This window comes from Periophthalmus magnuspinnatus, chromosome 3 (assembly GCF_009829125.3).
Source record: "Periophthalmus magnuspinnatus isolate fPerMag1 chromosome 3, fPerMag1.2.pri, whole genome shotgun sequence".
Lineage (NCBI taxonomy): Eukaryota > Metazoa > Chordata > Actinopteri > Gobiiformes > Gobiidae > Periophthalmus > Periophthalmus magnuspinnatus.
Window position 1 is genome coordinate 13,486,074 of NC_047128.1, and position 23,557 is coordinate 13,509,630.

The following is a 23,557-nucleotide window of genomic DNA, read 5'->3' on the forward strand; positions in this document are numbered from 1 at the left end:
GGACCAGTGGATTCACTCTGCCACTGCATCTAACAGGTCAGTGTGCAGATGCAACACAACTTTCTCTAGCTAATTCAAACAAGACTAAAGTCATATTATTTGGCCCACAGAAACAGAGAAAGTGTCAGCAGTCATCTCCAGTCTCTCTCTCTAAGCCCTTTAATCAGGCTAGAAATTTGGGGATAATGGACTTGAACTTTAACAGCCACATCAAATCGATAGCATCTGCAGCTTTTTACCATCTAAAAAACATTGTTAATCAAAGGTATACTGACAAAACCAAACTTGGAGAGACTTATCCATGCATTTGTCTCCAGTAGGTTAGACTACTGTAACGGCCTGCTCACTGGCCTCTCCAAACGGGTGTTAAGACAGCTGCAGTACATCCAGAACACTGCTGCTCAGGTCCTGACTAGAACTAGGATGTACAAGCACATACATCCGGTGCTCAGGTCTCTACACTGGATTCCAGTTGCTCAGAGAATAGACTTAAATCAGCTCTGCTTATGTACAAGTCTTTCCATGGCCTAGCACCAAAGTACATCTCCGATATGTTAGTGCCATATGAACCTCACACTCTCACAATCTCACACTCTGAGGACTTCAGGGACCGGCCTCCTGCTGGTCCCAGAGTCAGGACTAAACATGGGGAATCATCGTTTCAGTTTTATGCAGCTAAAACCTGGAACAGTCTTCCTGAAGATGTGAGACAGGCCTCTACTTTGACAATGTTTAAATCCAGGCTCAAAACAGTTCTGTTTAGCTGTGGATATGACTAAAAGGTTTTTATTCTGCACTCTTCTCTTATAATTTTTATTTTATGATGATTATTTGTCATTACTTATGTTTTGATTTGTTGTATTGTGTTATTATTTTAATATCTTTCTTATTCTGTAAAGCACTTTTAATTGCTTTGTGTACAAGTTGTGTTAAACAAATAAACTTGCCTTGCCTTAAAGTTGGTAGTCGTGAGTTTTTGCTGAAATGTACTTATGACCTTCCCAAACTCCGACTCCAGTTAACCTAATTTCACAGTTCCTGGATTGACATACAGTGAGGCAAATAAGTATTTGAGCACCCTGTGATTTTACAAGTTCTCCCACTTAGAAATCATGGAGGGGTCTGAAATGTTCATTTTAGGTGCATGTTCACTGTGAGAGACATAATCTAAAAAAAATCTGGAAATCACATTGTATTTTTTAAATAATTTGTCTGTTACTGCTGCAAATAAGTATTTGAACACCTGAGAAAATCAATGTTAATATTTGGTACAGTAGCCTTTGTTTGTAATTACAGAGGTCAAACGTTTCCAGTAGTTTTTCACCAGGTTTGCACTCACTGCAGGAGGGATTTTGGCCCACTCCTCCACACAGATCTTCTCTAGACCAGTCAGCTTTCAGGGCTGTCGCTGAGAAACACGGAGGTTGAGCTCCCTCCAAGGTCATTGTCATGTTGGAAGACCCAGCCACGACCCATCTTCAATGCTCTAACTGAGGGAAGGAGGTTGTTCCCCAAAATCTCGCACTACATGGCCCCGGTCATCCTCTCCTTAATACAGTGCAGTCGTCCTGTCCCATGTGCAGAAAAACACCCCCAAAGCATGAGGTTTCCACCCCCATGCTTCACAGTAGGGATGGTGTTCTTTGGATGGGACTCATCATTTTTCTTCCTCCAAACACGGCAAGTGGAATTAAGACCAAAAAGTTATATTTTGGTCTCATCTGACCACATGACCTTCTCCCATGACTCCTCTGGATCATCCAAATGGTCATTGACAAACTTAAGACAGGCCTGGACATGTGCTGGTTTAAGCAGAGGAACCTTCCATGCCATGCATGATTTTAAACCACGACGTCTTAGTGTATTACTAACAGTAACCTTGGAAACGGTGGTCCCAGCTCTTTTCAGGTCATTGACCTGCTCCTCCCGTGTAGTTCTGGGTTGATTCCTCACCATTCTTAGCATCATTGAGACCCCACGAGGTGAGATCTTGCATGGAGCCCCAGTCCAAGGGAGATTGACAGTCATGTTTAGCTTCTTCCATTTTCTAATAATTGCTCCAACAGTTTTTTCACCAAGCTGCTTGGCAATTGCCCCGTAGCCCTTTCCAGCCTTGTGGAGGTCTACAGTTTTGTCTCTTGTGCATTTTGACAGTTCTTTGGTCTTGGCCATGTTAGTTGTCTTGTCTTACTGATTGTATGGGGTGGACAGGTGTCTTTATGCAGCTAACGACCTCAAGCAGGTGCTTCTAATTTAGGATAATGAGTGGAGGTGGACTTTTTAAAGGTGGACTAACAGGTCTTTGAGGGTCAGAATTGTAGCTGATAGACAGGTGTTCAAATACTTATTTGCAATAATTTAAAATAAATTGTTTAAAAAATCATACAATATGATTTCCAGATTTTTTTTTTTAGATTATGTCTCTCGCAGTGGACATGCACCTAAGATGAAAATTTCAGACCCCTCCATGATTTCTAAGTTGGAGAACCTGCAAAATCACAAGGTGTTCAAATACTTATTTTCCTCACTGTATATAAATGCAACTTTTTGCCTGGATGCTCTTTAATTTGGAACACTAATTTCATCAGGCACAAAAACAAAAGTTTACTTCTGCACAACTGTGATTTTGTCAAGATCCCAGTCTGCCTTGTGTTTTGTGCTGTGCAATAATAAACATCTCCAGTTAGCATGTCAAACGAAAACCATCAGTGCTGGCCTGTACAAATTAAGGGATTTTTTTTTTTAAAAACACTGGACATTTCTAATGAGTTTAACATAAATTATATAATTTAACATAATTGTTCTTTCCTTTTTTTTCTGCAAAGATAAAATCCCTCTGTTTTTTTAATTTTCACTTTTATGTTCACATTAATGGATCATGTCTGTAATACAAGGACATAGGACTAATAACAGTAGTAAACACATACCTATACTACTACACTATATACTATATGTAGCTGAATATTTTGAAAATTTTCTGGTACATTTACCTAAATACTTTCCTCAACATAAAATAATACTCCAAAAACTTTAATTGTGTATTTTAGGATCACTTCCTGACCCAGACTTTCTGGCTGGCATCTGGGGAAAAAAATCTTTGCGAGGTGCAGCAGGGCTCATGGCTCTCGTTCTAGATGGCCTTTCTGAAATTGAGTTCTGAAAATTTGGGTTTGTGCCACCGGGAGTCTCCTATGTCACACCAGTGCCCACCTGAGAAGTCCTCTGGTGTCTCTCCTGGTTCTCCACGACACGGCTCCTGAATTCACTGCTCTTCACTGGTTAAAACACAGTCCATCCATTCATCCATTTTCTTTTGCTTTATCCGGGGCTGGGTTGCGGCAGCAGCAGTTTCAGCAGGGAGGACCAGGGAGGATATGCTCCTCTGGGCATATCCCACCGGGAGTCCCCCTTCTTAGACAGAGGGACCATCACCCCGGTCTGCCATTCCACAGGTATTTTCCCCGACCACCACGCAATGTTGCAAAGGCATGTCAACCAAGACAGCCCCACAACATCCAGAGATTAAAGAGACTCAGGACAGTTCTCATCCACCCCCGGAGCCTTGCCACCGAGGAGCTTGCCAACCACCTTAGTGACTTCAGCCAGGGTGATGGACGAGTCCACCTCTGAGTCCTCAAACTCTGCTTCCTCCTTGGAAGACGTGACAGTGGGATTGAGAAGATCCTCAAAGTATTCTGTCCACCGCCCAACAACGTCCCCAGTTGAGGTCAGCAGCTCTCCACCCGCACTGTAAACAGTGTTGGTGAAGCACTACCTCCCTCTCCTGAGGTGTCGGAGGGTTTGTCAGAATTTCTATGCTGTAAGAATCACATAAATTTTGTGTTACCTGTTGTTCCTCCACATTTAAAATTTTTCTTGCTACAGGTTTATCCATCTTATACAGTGTAAAATGGACATGTACATAAATGTGGCTGTTTTAATCCTCTATCTAGTTACTAGTGTTGGTATTCTTTTAATTGTTATAAATGTTGCCTTGATATTACAACTCATATCACAAAATTATTTGAGTTTACAAATATAAAGCCTCTAGCTGCTTAATGTAATTCATAGCTTCATCAAGTGCTCCCTGAAAATATTATTTATTACCATAGTAATACAATTATTATTTACACAAACATCTATTAAGTAGCTCCTACTACAAAACTGGCAACCCGTAAATGATTATAACGTCTGTACAGTACTGCAACACACAAACTGTTTTATCCGACTTTATCTTAAAGTTTACACTAGATGGAGCTAATCGACCACAAGTTGCACCTTTGCTATAGAGTGAATTACACATGATATAGGTTATTTTATTGAATTTAATAAATAATTGATTACACATAAATCAGGCTGTCATGTAGAATAACTTGTTTGTGTCCTCATCTCTGTCCTGATAAAACGCAGACCTGGGGGTGATCCTGGTCCTTGTTGCACGTGGCTAGGCAGATGGGAGGACTGTTGTTTATCAGACCTTTTAAATACTCACTCCCTCTTCAGTAACCACCGGTCTTTGAAAGCAAAATTATTCCACAGAAAAACTTTGAACAGCTCCACTTTGAGATGATGAAAAGCACTGATATAATGTGTATATATAATGTGTGGTGTATGTGATGTTAGCACATTCCAGTGGATTTAGCATAATAGCTTTAGCATACATTTAACAATACAGGCCTTGGAGATTTTGCAATATAAGATACATACATTTGTACACATTGGGTAAATCTACATGTTGTGGAATGAAATCATAATTCGAGGCAACTCTGTATTATGTTTTTTCACTCTCATCACCAGGGAGCTCCAAACTCTCCTCACTGTCCACAAAGTTCTACAGACCCCACGGTTATTGTTGATTTACCAAAGCATTTGAATAAAGTTTAAAAATAAATAAACAAACATAAAAATACATGAGAAATGTAAAATGATTAAATGAATTGTAATCTCGTCATTTTTGCTCACTCATTGAATAAAAGAAATTGTTAAAAAGAAAATAAGATGTACATTATAATACATTAGCCCTTTGTAACTAGCAGCAGTTTGTTTCAAAACAAACGTCTTCACTGGAAACTGCTACTGCAAACTACTTCTGCAGTAACATTGTCCAAAATGATCTAGTTTAAATTCAGCTCATACCACGCTGAGAATACGGAGCTAAGCAGGGAATGGCGCAGAATGGCAGCCTGGCTTCTGTCTGCCCCAGGGCAGTTGAGACATTGAGCTTCTGGAAAAGTGCTATATGAGACTAATTATTAGGCCCGAACCGACGGATGAGAATCATCCTGGTGAGAGACTAATTAAAATGATTATGAAATAAAAAAAAATAGAACTGGATGAGCTCTATTTTTGGGTGATAGCCCCAAGAAAAAAAATATTGAATGACAACTCAGTAGTGCCACTCCAAAGTTTATTTTCATGGGGCCAATAGAAGCCTGGCCAGAAAAAATCTACATAAAAAGATGAAACATAGCTTGGTAGTATATGGGTAAGACATTATTGCATCTGCGTCTGTATGCCATTGAACTTTTAAAAGTCAAAATTTTAAAAGACAAAAACTCTGCATAAAAGACAAACATTCTAAAAGACAAAAAAAAAAAAAAAAAAGACTGAAATTGGTGGTTACATATGAAACATTAAACCTCAAACTTCTATAAAACCGTCATGATGAAAGCCCCGCCCACGTGAGCTTTAAGTGTCACACCTGAGAGGAAGAAGAAGAAACCAAGAGAGACGCCAACATGTCTAAGTCAAGGTACTGTTTTTTGTTTTGTTTTTTGGTTTTGAGGTACTGTTTTTGATGTTTTGTGTGTGTGTGGGGGGGGGGGGGGGGGGGTGCGTGTGTGTGTGTTGTTTTCATCATTATTATTATTATGATTATTACTATGATTATTATGATTATTACTTTGTGTAAATGCTAATCATATAATAATATAATATAAATAAATAAAACATAAATATAGTGTAGGGGGGTGAATACTAGCACTACTTACTACTACCTTTTTTAACTTTAAACTGACAAATTTACAGAAAATAACTGCTGTACATGGCACCTATTTAAAATATCTGAAACAGACGCTTTGAATTATGGACAAGTGGTTCTCAAACCGTGGTACGTGGGGCTGCTGCTATGTGAGCTGCTACTGATCAGTGCACTCATTTGGACTTTAATGGGTTATTTCATGTTAAGAAGGACTTGAATGTATTTGGGACCTGCTATAGTCATCATAGTCCATTTATAGTTTTAGAAGTAATGGCTACCAGTGTTCGGAAAAGTACTTTGAAAAGTAATTGCACATATATATATTTTTTATTTATGTATTCATTTATTTTTATTGTTATTTTATTTATTGTTTTATCCAACTTTATCTTAAAGTTTCCTCTATATCATGGTTGTCAAACACATTTTCACCAAGGGCCACATCAGCAAAATGGTCACCGTCAAAGGGCCAGAAGTAAAATAAATGTGGCTACTTTTTAAACTTGTTAATTAACTGTTTCTGTATTTATTACTTATTCAAGTAACAAATATTGCATAAGCGTTTGCAAAGATGTTAAAATATGTCTGTGTAACTGCGTATCTCCTGATAAAACGACATGACAACAAGACCATTATACCTTTTAATTTACCCTGTCGAAGGCCACATAAAATCATGTGGAGGGCCACATTTGGCCCGCAGGCCTTGAGTTTGACACATGTGCTCTAGATGAAGCCAATCGACCACAAGTTGTGCCTTTGCTTTAGAGTGAATTGCACATAATCTAGGTATTTTATTGAAGTTAATAAATAATTGATTATACATGTTATACATTGTTTGTATCCTCATCTCTGTCATAATAAAAAGCAGACCTGGGGGTAATCAGGCTCCTTGTTACACATAACTAGGTAGATGGGAGGACAGTTGTTGTTTATCAGACCTTTCAAAAACTCACTCCCTCTGAAAAGCACTGATATATTCCTTTGAAAAAGTACACATACTTACAAACATACAGACAAAATGTAATATATTACATGACTTAGTTGCTGCCTCAGTAAAGTAACTTTAATTGTATTGTATGAAAAATCAAATGCACTTTAATGTCTTATTAAGACTAAATACATGTACAACAAAAGAGTTGTTTAGATTGGCTCAAATGACCCCATACCAACAATAGAAATGGGTCAATGTCAGTTACTCATGTAACTAGTTTTTACAGCTTCACTACCCGGCTCCCTCTGTAAGAGTGCATTGGGCTGGTTCTTTGGCGTGTGCAGTGCCGATATTTTATCTCTCAGGTATGAGCCAACGCCTCAGGTGATGCCCAATAGCAAAGGAGGACAGAGCACATACGATTTAGAACTCCCTAATGTTGTTAAAAGATGCTTCTCTCTACTTTTGAGGTGGTACCATACAAGTCATGTCTATGGGTTTGTCACTTTAAGAATATCCAAAATGCTCCTGGTGTCGCAGGTAATGCATAACATGTTTATGTTCCTCAGGAACCATCTAAAGTGGTTTTGGAGACAGTACATCTCAGCTACTTTCACTGACATTCGCACAGTGACAGACTTCATCAACGGAAGCTGGATAAAGGACCGGGAAGAGGAGTCAAAGAAAATGAGAAAAGTAGAAAAAGCAACAGAGGGAGGCTACAGAGATGAGGCTGGTCTGAAGGAGGGTCTGGAGCCAACTCTGAAGGGTCTAAATGAGATGCAGATCTTCCTGGAGGCAGTGGAGAAGTTAGCAGTGACTTCAGCTCATGTGTTTGACCAGAGCCTGGTTGTACAGCTGTGTGAAGAAACTGATCTGGAGTCAATGAAGATGATCATATCTGTCAGTCAGCTCATCTGTCCTCTGCTCATCACATTAAAAGGAGACTATGCAGATTTCTTCAGCCCCAAATTGGAGAATATGGAAGTGATGCAGCTCCGACTAGAACAGTACATCTCAAACATCAAAGACATCTGTGGCATCTTCAGACAAGGATCTACGACAGCCCTTGGTTTGGATAGTACTTCAGTTGATGTGGATCTCTCAAATGTATTTGACGAGGAAATTGAGGAGATGCTTCTTCACATGAAAGTGCTTCAAGAAATCAGGTACAATACACACAACAGTGTTCACATGTCCATTGCTCATAAGCATCACATCCATCACATCTGACTTATACAGCTTGAGCTACACCACTGTAGTTTTGATTTACTCTGATCAGTTGTTGTTGTCCGAAATAAGCTCAAGTCTAAGTCATTTAACACTAGTCAGAGTCAAGGCCAGTCCTCAGGTCTCCCCGTGCAAGTCCAGTCCAAGTCCCCTAAACCTCGAGTCTCGAGTCACTGTCCTTACAAACTCACAAGTTTAATTAAAGTCCCAAGAGTCCAGAACTCTATCTTTGTATTGCTCAGTGGTGACAGTTGATCAAATCAAAGTTATGTCTGTGTCTAATTGCATAATTGCAAATAACGTCTTTCAAACTTGTGTAACAGTATACATTTTTTGTTCCAGGGAGGACAAACCCTTCAGGATGGCCTTTTTGTTCCAGGACAAATATGAGCCCTTCATGGAGATGTTCAGGGAGAGGAAGGAGAGGATGCTGCAGTTTCTGGAAGATCTAGAGGCCTGTGCAGTGACGTTAGATGACATGACGAAAGGGGCACGGATCTCCAATGTGGCAGGCAGTTCATTGGGGATGGTGGGAGGGATATTGTCCATTGTTGGTTTAGCTCTGACCCCTGTAACATTTGGGGTGTCTATGGGTCTCACTGTGGCTGGAGTTGGACTTGGAGGTATTTCAGGAGTAAACTCTGTCGTCACCACAATAACAGAGAAGGGAGTCAATAGTGTGCAGAAGAAAAAGGCTGAAAAAACGTTCGAAAAGTTTATGGAAGATATGAAGTCTCTCCAGATGTGTCTGAATGATGTCATCAAACAACATTTTGAAAATATCCAAGAAAGCTCCACAGCCCAGTGTCTCAACATAGCTAGCAATTGTGCTTCTGCTCTTAAAGGTGGTAATGTATTTGTAAAGGGCACAGAAGCGGGCTTGGCAGCTGCCAAAGGTGCAGCAGCCATTGGCAAAGCTGCTAGAGGCACGTTCTTTGCAGTAAACGCACTTTTCATCGGTGTGGATGCATTTCTCATTGTTAATAACAGCATAGATCTGTACAAAAATACTCCAAATATTGTCTCAAAGTTTATCAAGGCCAGCGCAGCTCTGTGGAGGTCAGAGGTCAACTCTATGCAGAAGATCTATGATTCTCTAGAGGAAGTGGAAGAAAATGAACATAAAAAACAACAACTCCAGAGGCCCTTCTACGAGGGCAGAGCGAGGGTCTGAGAACACATTTATGTATGAGTTACAGTATTTGTCAAACCTGACAGTTTTAACCTCTCTGCAGTCTTCCTCACATGATAAGATCAAATTAATTGTATTACACTGGCATGAGAAATCAGCTGTTTCAAGTCTTAAGAATAATGATAATAAAAAAGGAGATTAAAAATGTTAAAATGTTTTTGTTTCTGTTAATATAAAATGTACCATGTTATAGAGTGCAAATTGTTTTTATGTAAAATGTGGTATGGAGTGGAACCAGAATAAACCTTGGCTTCATTCTACTCAAACATGTGATTTGTTGAACGTGTTACAGTGTTTTTGTTCCTAATGTCTGAGACAAATAAATACACTTTTTTTTAAAAGCTGGCTGGACGTCCACAGTGTGTCCCAAGGGTCAAAAGGGTTATATTTTATATGTCAGCATTTGATGAAATTATTGTTATTGTTTAGTGAAGACTTTTGTGAAGAAATTTGGAAGCTAAATATACATATAAGGTTCTTATTCCTTTTACAAACATGCATAAACATAATTTCCGATTTCTTAAAAATCGAATGATTAGCTGGGCAAATTAGTGCAGCAATAATATACATACAAAACACAGGAGCAGCTCAGAGAGACACAATAAACAGAGAGAGGAAAGCTTTCTGCTGGCTCTATTCACATCAATAAATAAGAAGTCATTATATCAGTGCTGTCTACAGACTATCAACAATAACTGGACACTATTTTACATACAACCTATTAATATTTTGTAGCTGATGGCAATAAGTCAAAGGAAATTGTTCCCTGAGGGTGTGATGCTAACTCAAGCACTGCTCTCTCTGAGGCTTTGTTAGACTTTAATCTGAGCTTTGTTTTAACACAAACTGATCAGATAGAGCTGACTTAGTTGGAACTAGAACAGATGAGCTGATTTGTGCTGTTAAACTCACATAAAATTACAGTCGTTAGCATTAGTCAACAGTTTTTCATTTACTTACTGTCACCTTTTTAGTTGTTTTTCTTTAGATAGATAGACAGACAGACAGACACATGGTCTGCCTTGGCTCACTCTGTGTTGGGGTCAGAGGTGAGGACTGAATCACAGGGAGGGGTGCATCTTGACAGAGCATCTTGGCATTTACATATGATACATGAAGCCAGAAGGTAATGTCAAAAATATCCAATGAAATCAAAGTTCTGTCCTCAGTTAAAATTTCCAGTTAAAAAGCTTCTGAGGTTTATTTTCAGTTCCTTCAATGTGATTCTTACTTTTTTTATGAATTGAACTTGTAATAAATAAGTAGATACAGTGCAATGAGTGGCAGATGAGTGCAGGTTTGGTTTGACCATAACCAGTTTTTCATTTGAGCTTTAAAAGAACTGTATGTGGGACATTCTCTCAGGGTTACTGGGAGACTATTCCACAGATTCCCACCTTGGACAGATAATACATTCTGACTAAAGGTGGTCCATTTGTGGGGGATCAGCAGGTCACCTCTGGTGGTAGCTCGCGTGGTCCTTGCAAAATTGTCTTTATAGACAAGATCTTTATAGGTCAGAGGTCAACTCTTTTCAGAGAATCTGTGATTCTCTGGAGAAAGGGCAGAAACATGCGGTGGTGTGGGCCTGTTCCATTTCGGCAAGAGGGCGGCTACACTGAGGAGTACACATTTTCGGCCAGGTACTTCGAACGGTACTTCCAATGATGTATTTGGCGAATTGAGACATGGCCCCACTCTTAACTTCTCTAAATCTGTGATCGTCTGTTCAAGTCTTGTTTTGATGACGTATTTCCGTTGAAGAAAAAAAAAAATGGGTGGAGGCAGAAAGAGAGAGGGCACTGGAGGGTAAACAGCACGCAGAGATGCAAACACCGGGTGCTGTTAAGCATATACGAGCTCGCTTTCATATTTTCACCGCTCACTTTTAGTTTACCGTGCCCTCAGTTTCTGTCTACGCAGCCTTGATTTCTGTCTGTGCGCTCTCAACTTAAAGATAGCCAAATGATGCCATAGCTAAAGTTAAAAAAGATTGCATTGTTTAAAAACGATCCACAAAGAGATATTGAGGTCTTCTTCATCCATAACTTATTTTAAAGTAAGAAAGAAGAAACAGAGAAGTGCTTCTCCTCTGTCTCTGTCCCTCTGCACCATGCACTCATAGATCAGCAGCAGCGGGGAGAGGGGAGAGGAGCTGGAGCACCAGAACAGAGAGGATGTGCAGCACAGGGAGGGGTAAAAGTGAAAGAGGAACAACATGTGGAGAAAGCCCTCTCTGCTTGTGGATATCCAAAATGGGCCTTCAGTAGAACTAAGAGAGCTAAAAAAACAGACAATAGGGAATCTGAAGCAAGAGGGAAAGGTGTAACTATTCCTTACACAGCGGATGTAACTGAAAAACTTCAAAGAATTTTCAGACAGTACGAGATTCCTGTCTTTTTCAAACCCACAAACACTTTAAGGCAAAAGCTGGTTCACCCTAAGGACAAAACCCCGAGCCACAAACAAAGAAATGTAGTCTACTCCATTCAGTGTAGTGAAGAGTGCAGTTAACATTGGCGAAACTAAGCAGCCACTCCATAAGAGAATGTACCAACACCAGTGTGAGAGTTCCTCTGGACCCCAGTCCGCTGTGCATCTCCATCTCAAAGCCACTAACCACTCATTTGAAGATAGTGAGGTTCAAAATGTCACTAGTGCGGGCCGGTTGAATTTGGGGGAGAAGGTAGCAACAACGGTCCAGACAAAGGGGGACGACACAACGAGGTCCCTGGACAGAAAGCTGTGTCCAGTGGAGCTGCAAGGGTCCTGATGAGGGGTAGAGGACTCGAGGAGGTCCCTGGATGGAGAACGATGTCCAGCGGAGCTACAACAGTCCTGATGAGGGGTAGAGGACTCGAGGAGGTCCCTGGATGGAGAACGGTGTCCAGCGGAGCTACAACGGTCCTGACGAGGAGAGGACAGGTTGGGAGTGGACCGTTTGGGACAGGACAGCAAGCGGGGAACAGGCCCGTGAACAGGAGACAGACAGGTAAGCAGGGTTGGCAGGTCGTGTTGTCCAATGAATTCTCCGTGGTGGGAGAATGCCGGGCGGAGCGTCTGATCTGGCCCCGAATCCGCTTGGTCCATTGGGGCGAGATCGTTCTGTTGTAATGGTGGGTGTAGCGGACTAAAGAGTGCAGACTCGGGGCAGATTTACAGTGTTTATTTACAGTTTGACACAAAATACAGAACAGAGGGTTGATCTGGTGGAGAGCAGGAAGCCAGGTACGGGCCAGTATCCAGGAGCGGAGCATAGAGTGCAGCGGAGACAACGATGTAGGTAGCACCAGGGCAGGGAGCAGAGTGCAAACCAGGGTCCAGTAACGTGGAGTGCAGAGATAAGCCAAGACAGTACCAGGGCTGGGAAGCAGGGTAGAAGCGGGGTCGGAGCAGGGTCGGAGCAGGGTCGGAGCAGGGTCGGAGCATTCACGTTGACACGTGGACGGTCTGGCACTGAACAGGATGAAGATACACGGATATTCCAGCACAGAACAGGGTGAAGAAACGCAGACGATCTCGCGCCGAGTGTCTAGTCCTGGCTCCACTTATGCTCCGCAGCAGGTGGGAGTAATTGCGCTGATGCAATCCAGGTGTGCGCGGGAGGAGCCAGGAACTCCACCCAGTGCCAGGCTCAGACAGGTGAGGGGAGGGGGAGAGCACACAGGGAGACAGAAAATACAGGATCATGACAATATATGGCTTTTGCTTTGCATGGTACAGTTTTAACTTGCACTTGGAGATGTAGCGACAAACTGTGGTAACTGACAATGGTTTCCTGAAGTGTTCCTGAGCCCATGTGGTAATATCCTTTACACATTCATGTCTATTTTTAATACAGTACCACCTGAGGGATCGAAGATCACAGGCATTCAGTTGTCGACCTTGCCGCTGACGTGCAGAGATTTCTCCATATTCTCTGAATCTTTTGATGATATTATGGACCGTAGATGATGAAATTCCTAAATTGCTTGCAATTGTAAGTTGAGAAACATTCTTAGACTATTGGACTATTTGCTCACGCAGTTGTTCATAAAGTGGTGAACCTCATCCCATCTTTGCTTGTAAATGACTGAGCCCTTTGGGGATGCTTCTTTTCTACCCAATCATGACACTCGCCTGTTTCCGATTAACCTGTTCATCTGTGGAATGTTCCAAACAGGTGTATTTTAAACATTCCTCAATTTTCCCATTTTGTTGCCCCTGTCCCAGCTTTATTGGAACATGTTGCAGGCATCGTTGTAGATTATTCAGTTAAATATACACTCACCTAAAGGATTATTAGGAACACCTGTTCAATTTCTACTTAATGCAATTATCTAATCAACCAATCACATGGCAGTTGCTTCAATGCATTTAGGGGTGTGGTCCTGGTCAAGACAATCTCCTGAACTCCAAACTGAATGTCAGAATGGGAAAGAAAGGTGATTTAAGCAATTTTGAGCGTGGCATGGTTGTTGGTGCCAGACGGGCCGGTCTGAGTATTTCACAATCTGCTCAGTTACTGGGATTTTCACGCACAACCATTTCTAGGGTTTACAAAGAATGGTGTGAAAAAGGAAAAACATCCAGTATGCGACAGTCCTGTGGGCGAAAATGCCTTGTTGATGCTAGAGGTCAGAGGAGAATGGGCCGAGTGATTCAAGCTGATAGAAGAGCAACGTTGACTGAAATAACCACTCGCACACACCCACAACCTTGAGGCGGATGGGCTACAACAGCAGAAGACCCCACCGGGTACCACTCATCTCCACTACAAAAGAGGCTACAATTTGCACAAGCTCACCAAAATTGGACAGTTGAAGACTGGAAAAATGTTGCCTGGTCTGATGAGTCTCAATTTCTTTTGAGACATTCAAATGGTAGAGTCAGAATTTGGCGTAAACAGAATGGTGTATATGGTGGTGTAATGGTGTGGGGGGATGTTTTCTTGGCACACTTTAGGTCCCTTAGTGCCAATTGAGCATTGTTTAAATGCCACGGGCTACCTGAACATTGTTTCTGACCATGTCCATCCCTTCATGACCACCATGTACCCATCCTCTGATGGCTACTTCCAGCAGGATAATGCACCATGTCATAAAGCTCGAATCATTTCAAATTGGTTTCTTGAACATGACAATGAGTTCACTGTACTACAATGGCCCCCACAGTCACCAGATCTCAACCCGATAGAGCATCTTTGGGATGTGGTGGAACGGGAGCTTCGTGCTCTGGATGTGCATCCCACAAATCTCCATCAACTGCAAGATGCTATCCTATCAATATGGGCCAACATTTCTAAAGAATGAATCAGCACCTTGTTGAATCAATGCCACGTAGAATTAAGGCAGTTCTGAAGGCGAAAGGGGGTCAAACACCATATTAGTGTGGTGTTCTTAATAATCCTTTAGGTGAGTGTAGGTTGAAAAAGATTTGCAAATCATTGTATTCTGTTTTGTTTTTTGTTTTTTTAAGTTTTACACAGCGTCCCAACTTCACTGGAGTTGGGGTTGTATTTCAAGAATCAAAGAGAGATAACATCACCCAGCAGTTAGATATTTTCTTACAATATAATAGATCAATATGGATTTTTTTAAATAATGAAAATATGCAGTACTTTTATTTTGGCTATTGGGAATCTACTGTTGTGAAGAAGATGCCTTTTAAAGAATATTTTAAATTGATGTTTAGTGTTTGTATTAATAATTTCACTTGGCAGATTATTTTGTAATTTTCAGTGCTTTTCTCATGGTTCGTTTTTGCTTTGGGCAATTTCTGCCCTCTGTGGCATGTTCGGTTTCATAATGGTGACCAACAGAATTTTTTTTTTTTTACAAAAGAGTGCAAAACTAAAACTAAAATCAAACGCATGGATTAAAACTATGTTAGCTATACCTAAAGGACTTAGTGTCAAAAATGAAATGTAATTAAACCATGGTGCAGTCCAAGGCCAGATGATATATTCTTACTTCAGATTATTATTATTCAGATAATGAATGTAAGGAAACTTGTCAGAGGTGGAGTGATTTAGGTAATGTAGATATTAAAGAACGCATGCAGTTGTTTCATGCATCTATTAATCCAGAGTCATACTACTATGTTCCGAAGAAAGAAAAAAGATCTGATAAGGCCTTTTGCTGAAACGTAATCTCAGAATAATTTAAAAAAAAAACTTTTGAATATACCCCGTAATAGTGTAATACACCCTCATTAAAGCCATACTGTCATTTAAAATTGAAGTGAAGGGCAGGTTCAATGGTAGAATCTGTTGCCAAAGAACAGAGGGCCGATCCATGAGACAAACTTGAATACCTTCTCTATCAGCATAAACAAACAAAAGTGAAAGAACATTTTTCACTGTCATAATAGTGTGATGGTTTTTTTTAAGTAGACAGAGCATAAAGCCAAAACCACAAGTTACAGGAAATCACACTTCATGCCTTCACTGCAAACAGTGTGCATGGGAAAATGGTGATGTATAACTTGTGGTTATAAAATTTCTTATTTCTGTTGTGGCTGTTAAAGTTCAAGTTTGAGTTCATTATAACCCCCAGATTTCTAGCCTGATTTGAAGGTTTTACAGAGAGAGAAAGAGACCCCTTTAAAGGTAGACATTTTAGTAATTACTAATGTAAGCTACAATGTGTTCAGTAACAGTGAACCATTTAAAATGAGCTAAAACTTTCTTTAATTTGTGAAGCTTTAACACAAAATAGTTCTTCTCAAGAGGGCAAGTACAATGTGATAGGTGGAAGGATTATGCAAGAGGAGCATATCTCAACGGGGGAGCACAGTTATGCAGAACACCAGCTATTAAAATACAAAAATGGCTTAATGTCAATTTTCAATTTTTTTCAATTTAATATTTTATTTCATTCATTAAAACAAAACAATCCGCATAACTGCATACAGTATTACGGCTTTTGTACAATTTTTGTTAAGTGAATGAAAGGGCACAGAAGGAAGCAAAAGCTTATAATATCTGCCCCTCATCAACTCTGACTCTTATTCACTACATTATACAAAGTCAAACATAAATGTACAGCTACTTTACGAAAAAAAAAAAACAACAACAAAAAACAAACAAAAAAACACAAAATCATCCTGTCACATATCAGTTATATATCTTCTTAATAATGATAATTTCAAACTTTTCTTAAACATATAAATGGATTTGGATTCTTTAATATTACTTTCTAGGCTGTTCCAAAGACTGACTCCCTTGATTGAAATACATCTTTCCTTTGGTTTTGTTCTGAACACTGGTTTAGAAAATACATCAGTTCCTCTTAATTGATATCTATTTTCTCTCTTTCGAAATCTATTTTGCAACTTCTCTGGTAACACTTTTTGATGAGCTTTGTACATGGTTTTAAGGATGCCATATTCCACCAATTCGTTAAATTTCAGCGTTTCTAACTGAATAAAAATTGAATTTGTATGTTCTCTATATCCACTTCCATTGATAATTCTAATAGCACGCTTCTGTAACAGAAAAACTGGTTCAATGTAGGTTTTACAAGCACTTCCCCACACTTCAATGCAATATGTCAAATATGGAACGATCAATGTGTTATACAATAAGAACAATGCATCTCTGTTGAGAGACTCTTTCACCTTGTGTAATACGGCTATGGTTTGTGATACTTTTGATCTTACTTGCTCTATGTGGGATTTCCACGTCAGCTGTTCATCAATCATAACTCCTAAAAAACGAAATGTACTTGTTCTTTCTATCTCTAATCCTTGTGTGAATAATCTTACCTCTAAATCTTTCTTCTTACAACTAAAGACCATAAATTTAGTTTTGCTAATGTTTATAGATAGCTTGTTAGCATTGAACCATTTTAATATTTTTTGAAACTCATCTTCTACATTTTTTATAACCTCATTTATGTTTTTTCCTGAGTAAAATAATGTGGTATCATCAGCAAACAAGATGCAATTTAGTAATTTTGATACAAACATAATATCATTCACATAAAGGAGAAAAAGTACTGGCCCCAAGACCGAACCTTGAGGTACCCCACACGTTACTTGACGATGTTCAGATTTTATGTTGTTAATTTCCACAAATTGATAACGGTTCGTTAAGTAACTTGTGACCCATTTGTGTGGTACACCTCGTATACCATACTTGTATAACTTCTGTAATAATATTTCATGATCTAGAGTATCAAATGCTTTTTGAAGATCGACAAAGATACTAACTAAATATTGTTTCTTGTCCATGGCATTAGTGATTTCTTCAGCCAGGTCCATTAATGCTGTGGCGGTTGAATGATTGGAATGAAATCCATGTTGGTTCTTACTTAAAATTTTGTATTTTCCAATAAATTTATTTAATCTGCTAACAAATAGTTTCTCTAAAATTTTTGAGAACTGCGAAAGCAGTGATACAGGTCTATAATTTGAGAAATCATTTTTATTTCCTTTTTTAAAAAGTGGAATGACTCTGGCCACTTTCATGTGATCTGGAAATATTCCTGTGCTGAATGAAAGATTACATATATATGTGAAAGGCTCAATAACAACGTTTATCACTTTCTTGATCAATAACATATTAATATCAGTGTAATCATTAGATTTTTTATTTGGACAATTTTGAACAATTGTCAAGACTTCATTTGCCTGCACACTCTCCAAAAACATACTGTTTACATTATCAGCTATTGCTCCATCATTGTTGCTTTCTTTTGGGATATTGTTTGATAAATTTGGGCCAATGTTAGAAAAGTAATGATTAAATTCATTTACAATTTCTTCTTTCCCAAAAATATCTACATTATTTTTTGTAAAATAGTTTGGAATATTTGAAGTTACCTTGCCTTTTTGCAAGACCGTGTTTATTATACCCCATGTATTTTTTATATTGTTTTTGTTCTCATCCAATAATTTGGTGTAGTAATCTTTTTTTTGTCTTCTCATAATTGATACAAGCTTGTTTTTATATTTTTTTATACCTAACTTCTGAATCTTTTGTTCTCAATTTGAGAAATCTTCTGTAAAGACAATTTTTCTTCCTACATGCGTTTTTCAATCCGTTTGTCATCCATGGATTAAGAGTATTTTTCTTATCGTGTGCACATATTTTTATAATTTTGCAGTTTTTGTCATATAAATTGAGAAACGTTGTCATGAAAGCGTTATAAGCACTATTTAAATTATTTGTATATACATGATTCCAATTTTGTTTTTCAAGGTCTTCTCTGAAGGCCTCCAGAGCCTTACTAGATTTATCTCTTATTAGCATTGCTGTTACATCCTGCGCAAGCTCATCAAAACACAATTTTTCACAGATAATAAATACAGGAAGGTGATCGCTCACATCTGCCATAAAGATACCACTGATAATATCACCATGTATATTTGTATATATATTGTCTATGATAGTCGCACTATGACCAGTAATACGAGTTGGTTTAGTTATCATCGGGCATAGACCAACTGTTTCCATATAATTCCGAAAGATATTTGCTGCTGCTTGATTTCCCAGGTCTATGTTAACGTCACCACACAAAATAACTGATTTGTTAACGTTCTCAAACATTTCAAGGATTTGATCTGTAAATAAGTCAACACCAGCCCCAGGCGGTCTATACACACAACTAATTAATACGTTTTTCCCATTATCATTAATGATTTCTATGGTAATCAATTCCATCAAGTCACTCCCAGTTATCGTTTTTTGTTCAACCAGTTTACATTTTAGATTTACATCCACATAGAGGGCAACACCTCCTCCTTTTTTATTAACCCTGTTTATATAGAACATGTTATAACCATCAATCTGTACTTTATCAATATGTGTGTCCTTTAACCAACTTTCAGTAATAGCAATTACTTTGAAGGCGTGTTTAAAATCACTGAACAGCTCTTTAATTTTATCCAGCTTATTTTTCAAACTTTGACTATTGAGGTGAATGATGGAAAGTGCTTTATCTGAGACCTTGTCTGTTCTGGTGTTAAACTGTTGAACTGTAAAATAATGACTTTCTCCAGGTGTTAATAACTTATGTGCGACATCAGATTCAATATCATAGATTTTATCTTCCTCATTTGTGTCAATATTAATGTCCATATAACTATTTAATGTGTTTTACGTCCACAACTGTGTGTATCCAACCTTACTTCTCCTTTGGTCCATGCTGACAGTCCTTCTCGGCCGTTATCTTCCTCTTTCAATGTCCGTTTTTATACTTCTCAAGTTCTTTCAAGTCCCTGATCATCCTTGATGCTCCATCGTTGTCTCTTATCCACACATTGCCATTACGTGTCCATGTCCCAGTTATTTTCCTCTGCTTTCTCAACAGTCTTGCTTCCCTCGCGATGCCACCATTTTTCTTTGTAAGATGTTCGTTTATAAACACGTTTGTGCCCTTTAGTTTCCTAGCCTGTATTAAGACATCGTTTTTCATGTTCCTGCTAATGAACCGTATTACAATAGCAGGTCTTATTTTCTCTGACTTTCTGGGTAGTGTGTGACAAATCGAAATAGCTTCTTTACAGATGTTTATACTCTTACTGTTCAAAAAGTCCACCACCTCTTGCTCCAGCGACAGCAGCTCCCCTCTCGGCGCGTCCTCTGAGGTGTCGGCGTTAGCTGCCGCCCGTGCGTAGGTCCGGTGTCGAGTCTCCAGCCCCGAGATGATCAAGTCCTCCCTCCGTGTGTACTGCTCCAGCTCGTCGACTCGCTGCTCCAAGAAAGTAATCCTTTTATCCTTTACACTCATCATAGTTTTCAGGGTAGCTACTTCATCCACGAGTTTGAGCAGCCGCTCCTGTTGCGATGTTAACTTTGCCAACTCTCCAGACATAAAGTTCAGTGATCGCTTGATCTCCTCCATATCGTCTGTCTTTGGCATGTTCTTGTCTTCTTGTTAAGTGCTTTTCCAACACTAGGCTCCGCGCAGTTTGTGCTAAGGATAGTGCTAGCACCGGTTAGCCCAGATGTGACTAAGCATGCAGCTCCCTCCTCGTCTCACGATCAATTGTTGATCCGAAATCCACTGCATCAAAAGGTTTACTGAAATGATCAGTCCAATTCTGTATGTTTATGTTTCTTTTTGGTGCAAAGAGCGTCCGCGTTTTGTCTCCCGAGCCGGCGTCAGGTGGTGAGCCGGCGTCAGGTGGTGAGCCGGCGTCAGGTGGTGAGCCGGCGTCAGGTGGTGAGCCGGCGTCAGGTGGTGAGCTCAAAAAGGAAATGTAATTAGACCATGGTGTGGTCCAAGCCTAGATGATACACTGCCTGGCCAAAAAGTTGCCACCAAAAAAAACGTCACATATTGTAATATTTCATTGGACTGCCTTTAGCTTTGATTACAGCACGCATTCACTGTGACATTATTTCGATAAGCTTCTGCAGTGCCACAAGATTTATTTCGATCCAGTGTTACATACATTTTTCACCAAGATGTTTCATTGATGATGGTAGAGTCTGACCGCTGCACAAACCCTTCTCCAGCACATCCCAAAGATTCTCAATGGGGTTAAGGTCTGGACTCTGTGGTGGACAATCCATGTGTGAAAATTATGTCTCATGCTCCCTGAACCACTCTTCCACAATTTGAGCCCGATGAATCCTGGCATTGTCATCTTGGAATCTGCCCGTACCATCAGGGAAGAAAAAAATCCATTGATGGAATAACCTGGTCATTCAGTATATTCAGTTGTCAGCTGACCTCATTCTTTGAGCACAAACTGTTGCTGAACCTAGACCTGACCAACTGGAGGAGACTCGCACCTATTTGCTTGGTTAAATCCAAGTGGTGACTTTTTTTTGACCAGGCAGTGTATATTCTTACTTCATAGATAACCAATGTATTGAAACTTGTCAGAGTTGGTGTGATTTAGGCAATATACATATTAAAGAACATGTGAAGTTGTATTTTTGTTTCATTCATCTATTAATCTAGATTCATTCTACTATGGTCCAAAGAAAGAAAAAAGATCAGATGATGGCTTTTTGCTGAAATTTTATCTCAGAATAATAAAAAAAAACGTTTTGGACATCATTTTTAAGCATGAATATACCTCATAATAGTGTAATACACCCTCATTAAAGCCATACTGTCATTTAAAATTGAAGTGAAGGGCAGGTTCAATGGTAGAATCTGCTGCCAAAGAACAGAGGGCCGATCCATGAGACAAACTTGAATACCTTCTCTGTCAGCATAAACAAACAAAAGTGAAAGAACATTTTTCACTGTCATAATAGTGTGATGTTTTTTAAGTAGACAGAGCATAAAGCCAAAACCACAAGTTACAGGAAATCACACTTCATGCCTTCACTGCAAACAGTGTGCATGGGAAAATGGTGATGTATAACTTGTGGTTATAAAATTTCTTATTTCTGTTGTGGCTGTTAAAGTTCAAGTTTGAGTTCATTATAACCCCCAGATTTCTAGCCTGATTTGAAGGTTTTACAGAGAGAGAAAGAGACTCCTTTAAAGGTAGACATTTTAGTAATTACTAATGTAAGCTACAATGTGTTCAGTAACAGTGAGCCATTTAAAATGAGCTAAAACTTTCTTTAATTTGTGAAGCTTTAACACAAAATAGTTCTTCTCAAGAGGGCAAGTACAATGTGATAGGTGGAAGGATTATGCAAGAGGAGCATATCTCAACGGGGGAGCACAGTTATGCAGAACACCAGCTATTAAAATACAAAAATGGCTTAATGTCAAAAAGGAAATGTAATTAGACCATGGTGTGGTCCAAGCCTAGATGATACACTGCCTGGCCAAAAAGTTGCCACCAAAAAAAAACGTCACATATTGTAATATTTCATAGGACTGCCTTTAGCTTTGATTACAGCACGCATTCACTGTGACATTATTTCGATAAGCTTCTGCAGTGCCACAAGATTTATTTCGATCCAGTGTTACATACATTTTTCACCAAGATGTTTCATTGATGATGGTAGAGTCTGACCGCTGCACAAACCCTTCTCCAGCACATCCCAAAGATTCTCAATGGGGTTAAGGTCTGGACTCTGTGGTGGACAATCCATGTGTGAAAATTATGTCTCATGCTCCCTGAACCACTCTGTCTCAATTTGAGCCCGATGAATCCTGGCATTGTCATCTTGGAATATGCCCGTGCCATCATGGAAGAAAAAATCCATTGATGGAATAACCTGGTCATTCAGTATATTCAGTTGTCAGCTGACCTCATTCTTTGAGCACAAACTGTTGCTGAACCTAGACCTGACCAACTGGAGGAGACTCGTACCTATTTGCTTGGTTAAATCCAAGTGGTGACTTTTTTTTGACCAGGCAGTGTATATTCTTACTTCATAGATAACCAATGTATTGAAACTTGTCAGAGTTGGTGTGATTTAGGCAATATACATATTAAAGAACATGTGAAGTTGTATTTTTGTTTCATTCATCTATTAATCTAGAGTCATTCTACTATGGTCCAAAGAAAGAAAAAAGATCAGATGATGGCTTTTTGCTGAAATTTTATCTCAGAATAATAAAAAAAAAACGTTTTGAACATCATTTTTAAGCATGAATATACCTCATAATAGTGTAATACACCCTCATTAAAGCCATACTGTCATTTAAAATTGAAGTGAAGGGCAGGTTCAATGGTAGAATCTGCTGCCAAAGAACAGAGGGCCGATCCATGAGACAAACTTGAATACCTTCTCTATCAGCATAAACAAACAAAAGTGAAAGAACATTTTTCACTGTCATAATAGTGTGATGGGTTTTTTTTAAGTAGACAGAGCATAAAGCCAAAACCACAAGTTACAGGAAATCACACTTCATGCCTTCACTGCAAACAGTGTGCATGGGAAAATGGTGATGTATAACTTGTGGTTATAAAATTTCTTATTTCTGTTGTGGCTGTTAAAGTTCAAGTTTGAGTTCATTATAACCCCCAGATTTCTAGCCTGATTTGAAGGTTTTACAGAGAGAGAAAGAGACCCCTTTAAAGGTAGACATTTTAGTAATTACTAATGTAAGCTACAATGTGTTGCAACAGTGTGCATGGAGAAAGACTCGAAAGATACTCAGGTGCAGGGGTGTGCTTTCTGATGGTGTATAACTTGTAGTTATTTAACCTCTTATTTCTGTTCAGTGGTGGGTGTTGTTTGTTTGGGCTTATGTCGCTGTGATGTCTTTTCTCTGTGTTGAAGCATGTGACCCTCTGTCCCAAGACACATTTCTCCCTTGGGAAACAGTAATGAAATATTGCTTGTTTTATTTTCTGAAAATGATACCCATCCTGTCTC

General features: G+C 39.3%; 1 protein-coding gene across 2 annotated transcripts in view; it reads left to right on the forward strand.

Moving 5' to 3' along the window:
* Positions 1-5,723: 5,723 nt before the first annotated feature.
* LOC117393697 (uncharacterized) overlaps positions 5,724-23,557 on the forward strand; it is a 53,896-nt gene continuing 36,062 nt past the window's right edge. Inside the window, exons 1-3 of one of the 2 annotated variants that reach the window (XM_033991693.2) lie at positions 5,724-5,752; positions 7,478-8,077; positions 8,481-9,667. In XM_033991693.2, coding sequence (XP_033847584.1) covers positions 5,739-5,752; positions 7,478-8,077; positions 8,481-9,312 — 1,446 coding nt within the window. In that variant the 5' untranslated portion in view covers positions 5,724-5,738 and the 3' untranslated portion in view covers positions 9,313-9,667. Of the gene's footprint in view, positions 5,753-7,477; positions 8,078-8,480; positions 9,668-23,557 lie in introns of those variants that run through there. The other variant, XM_033991692.2, reaches the window with a different exon arrangement.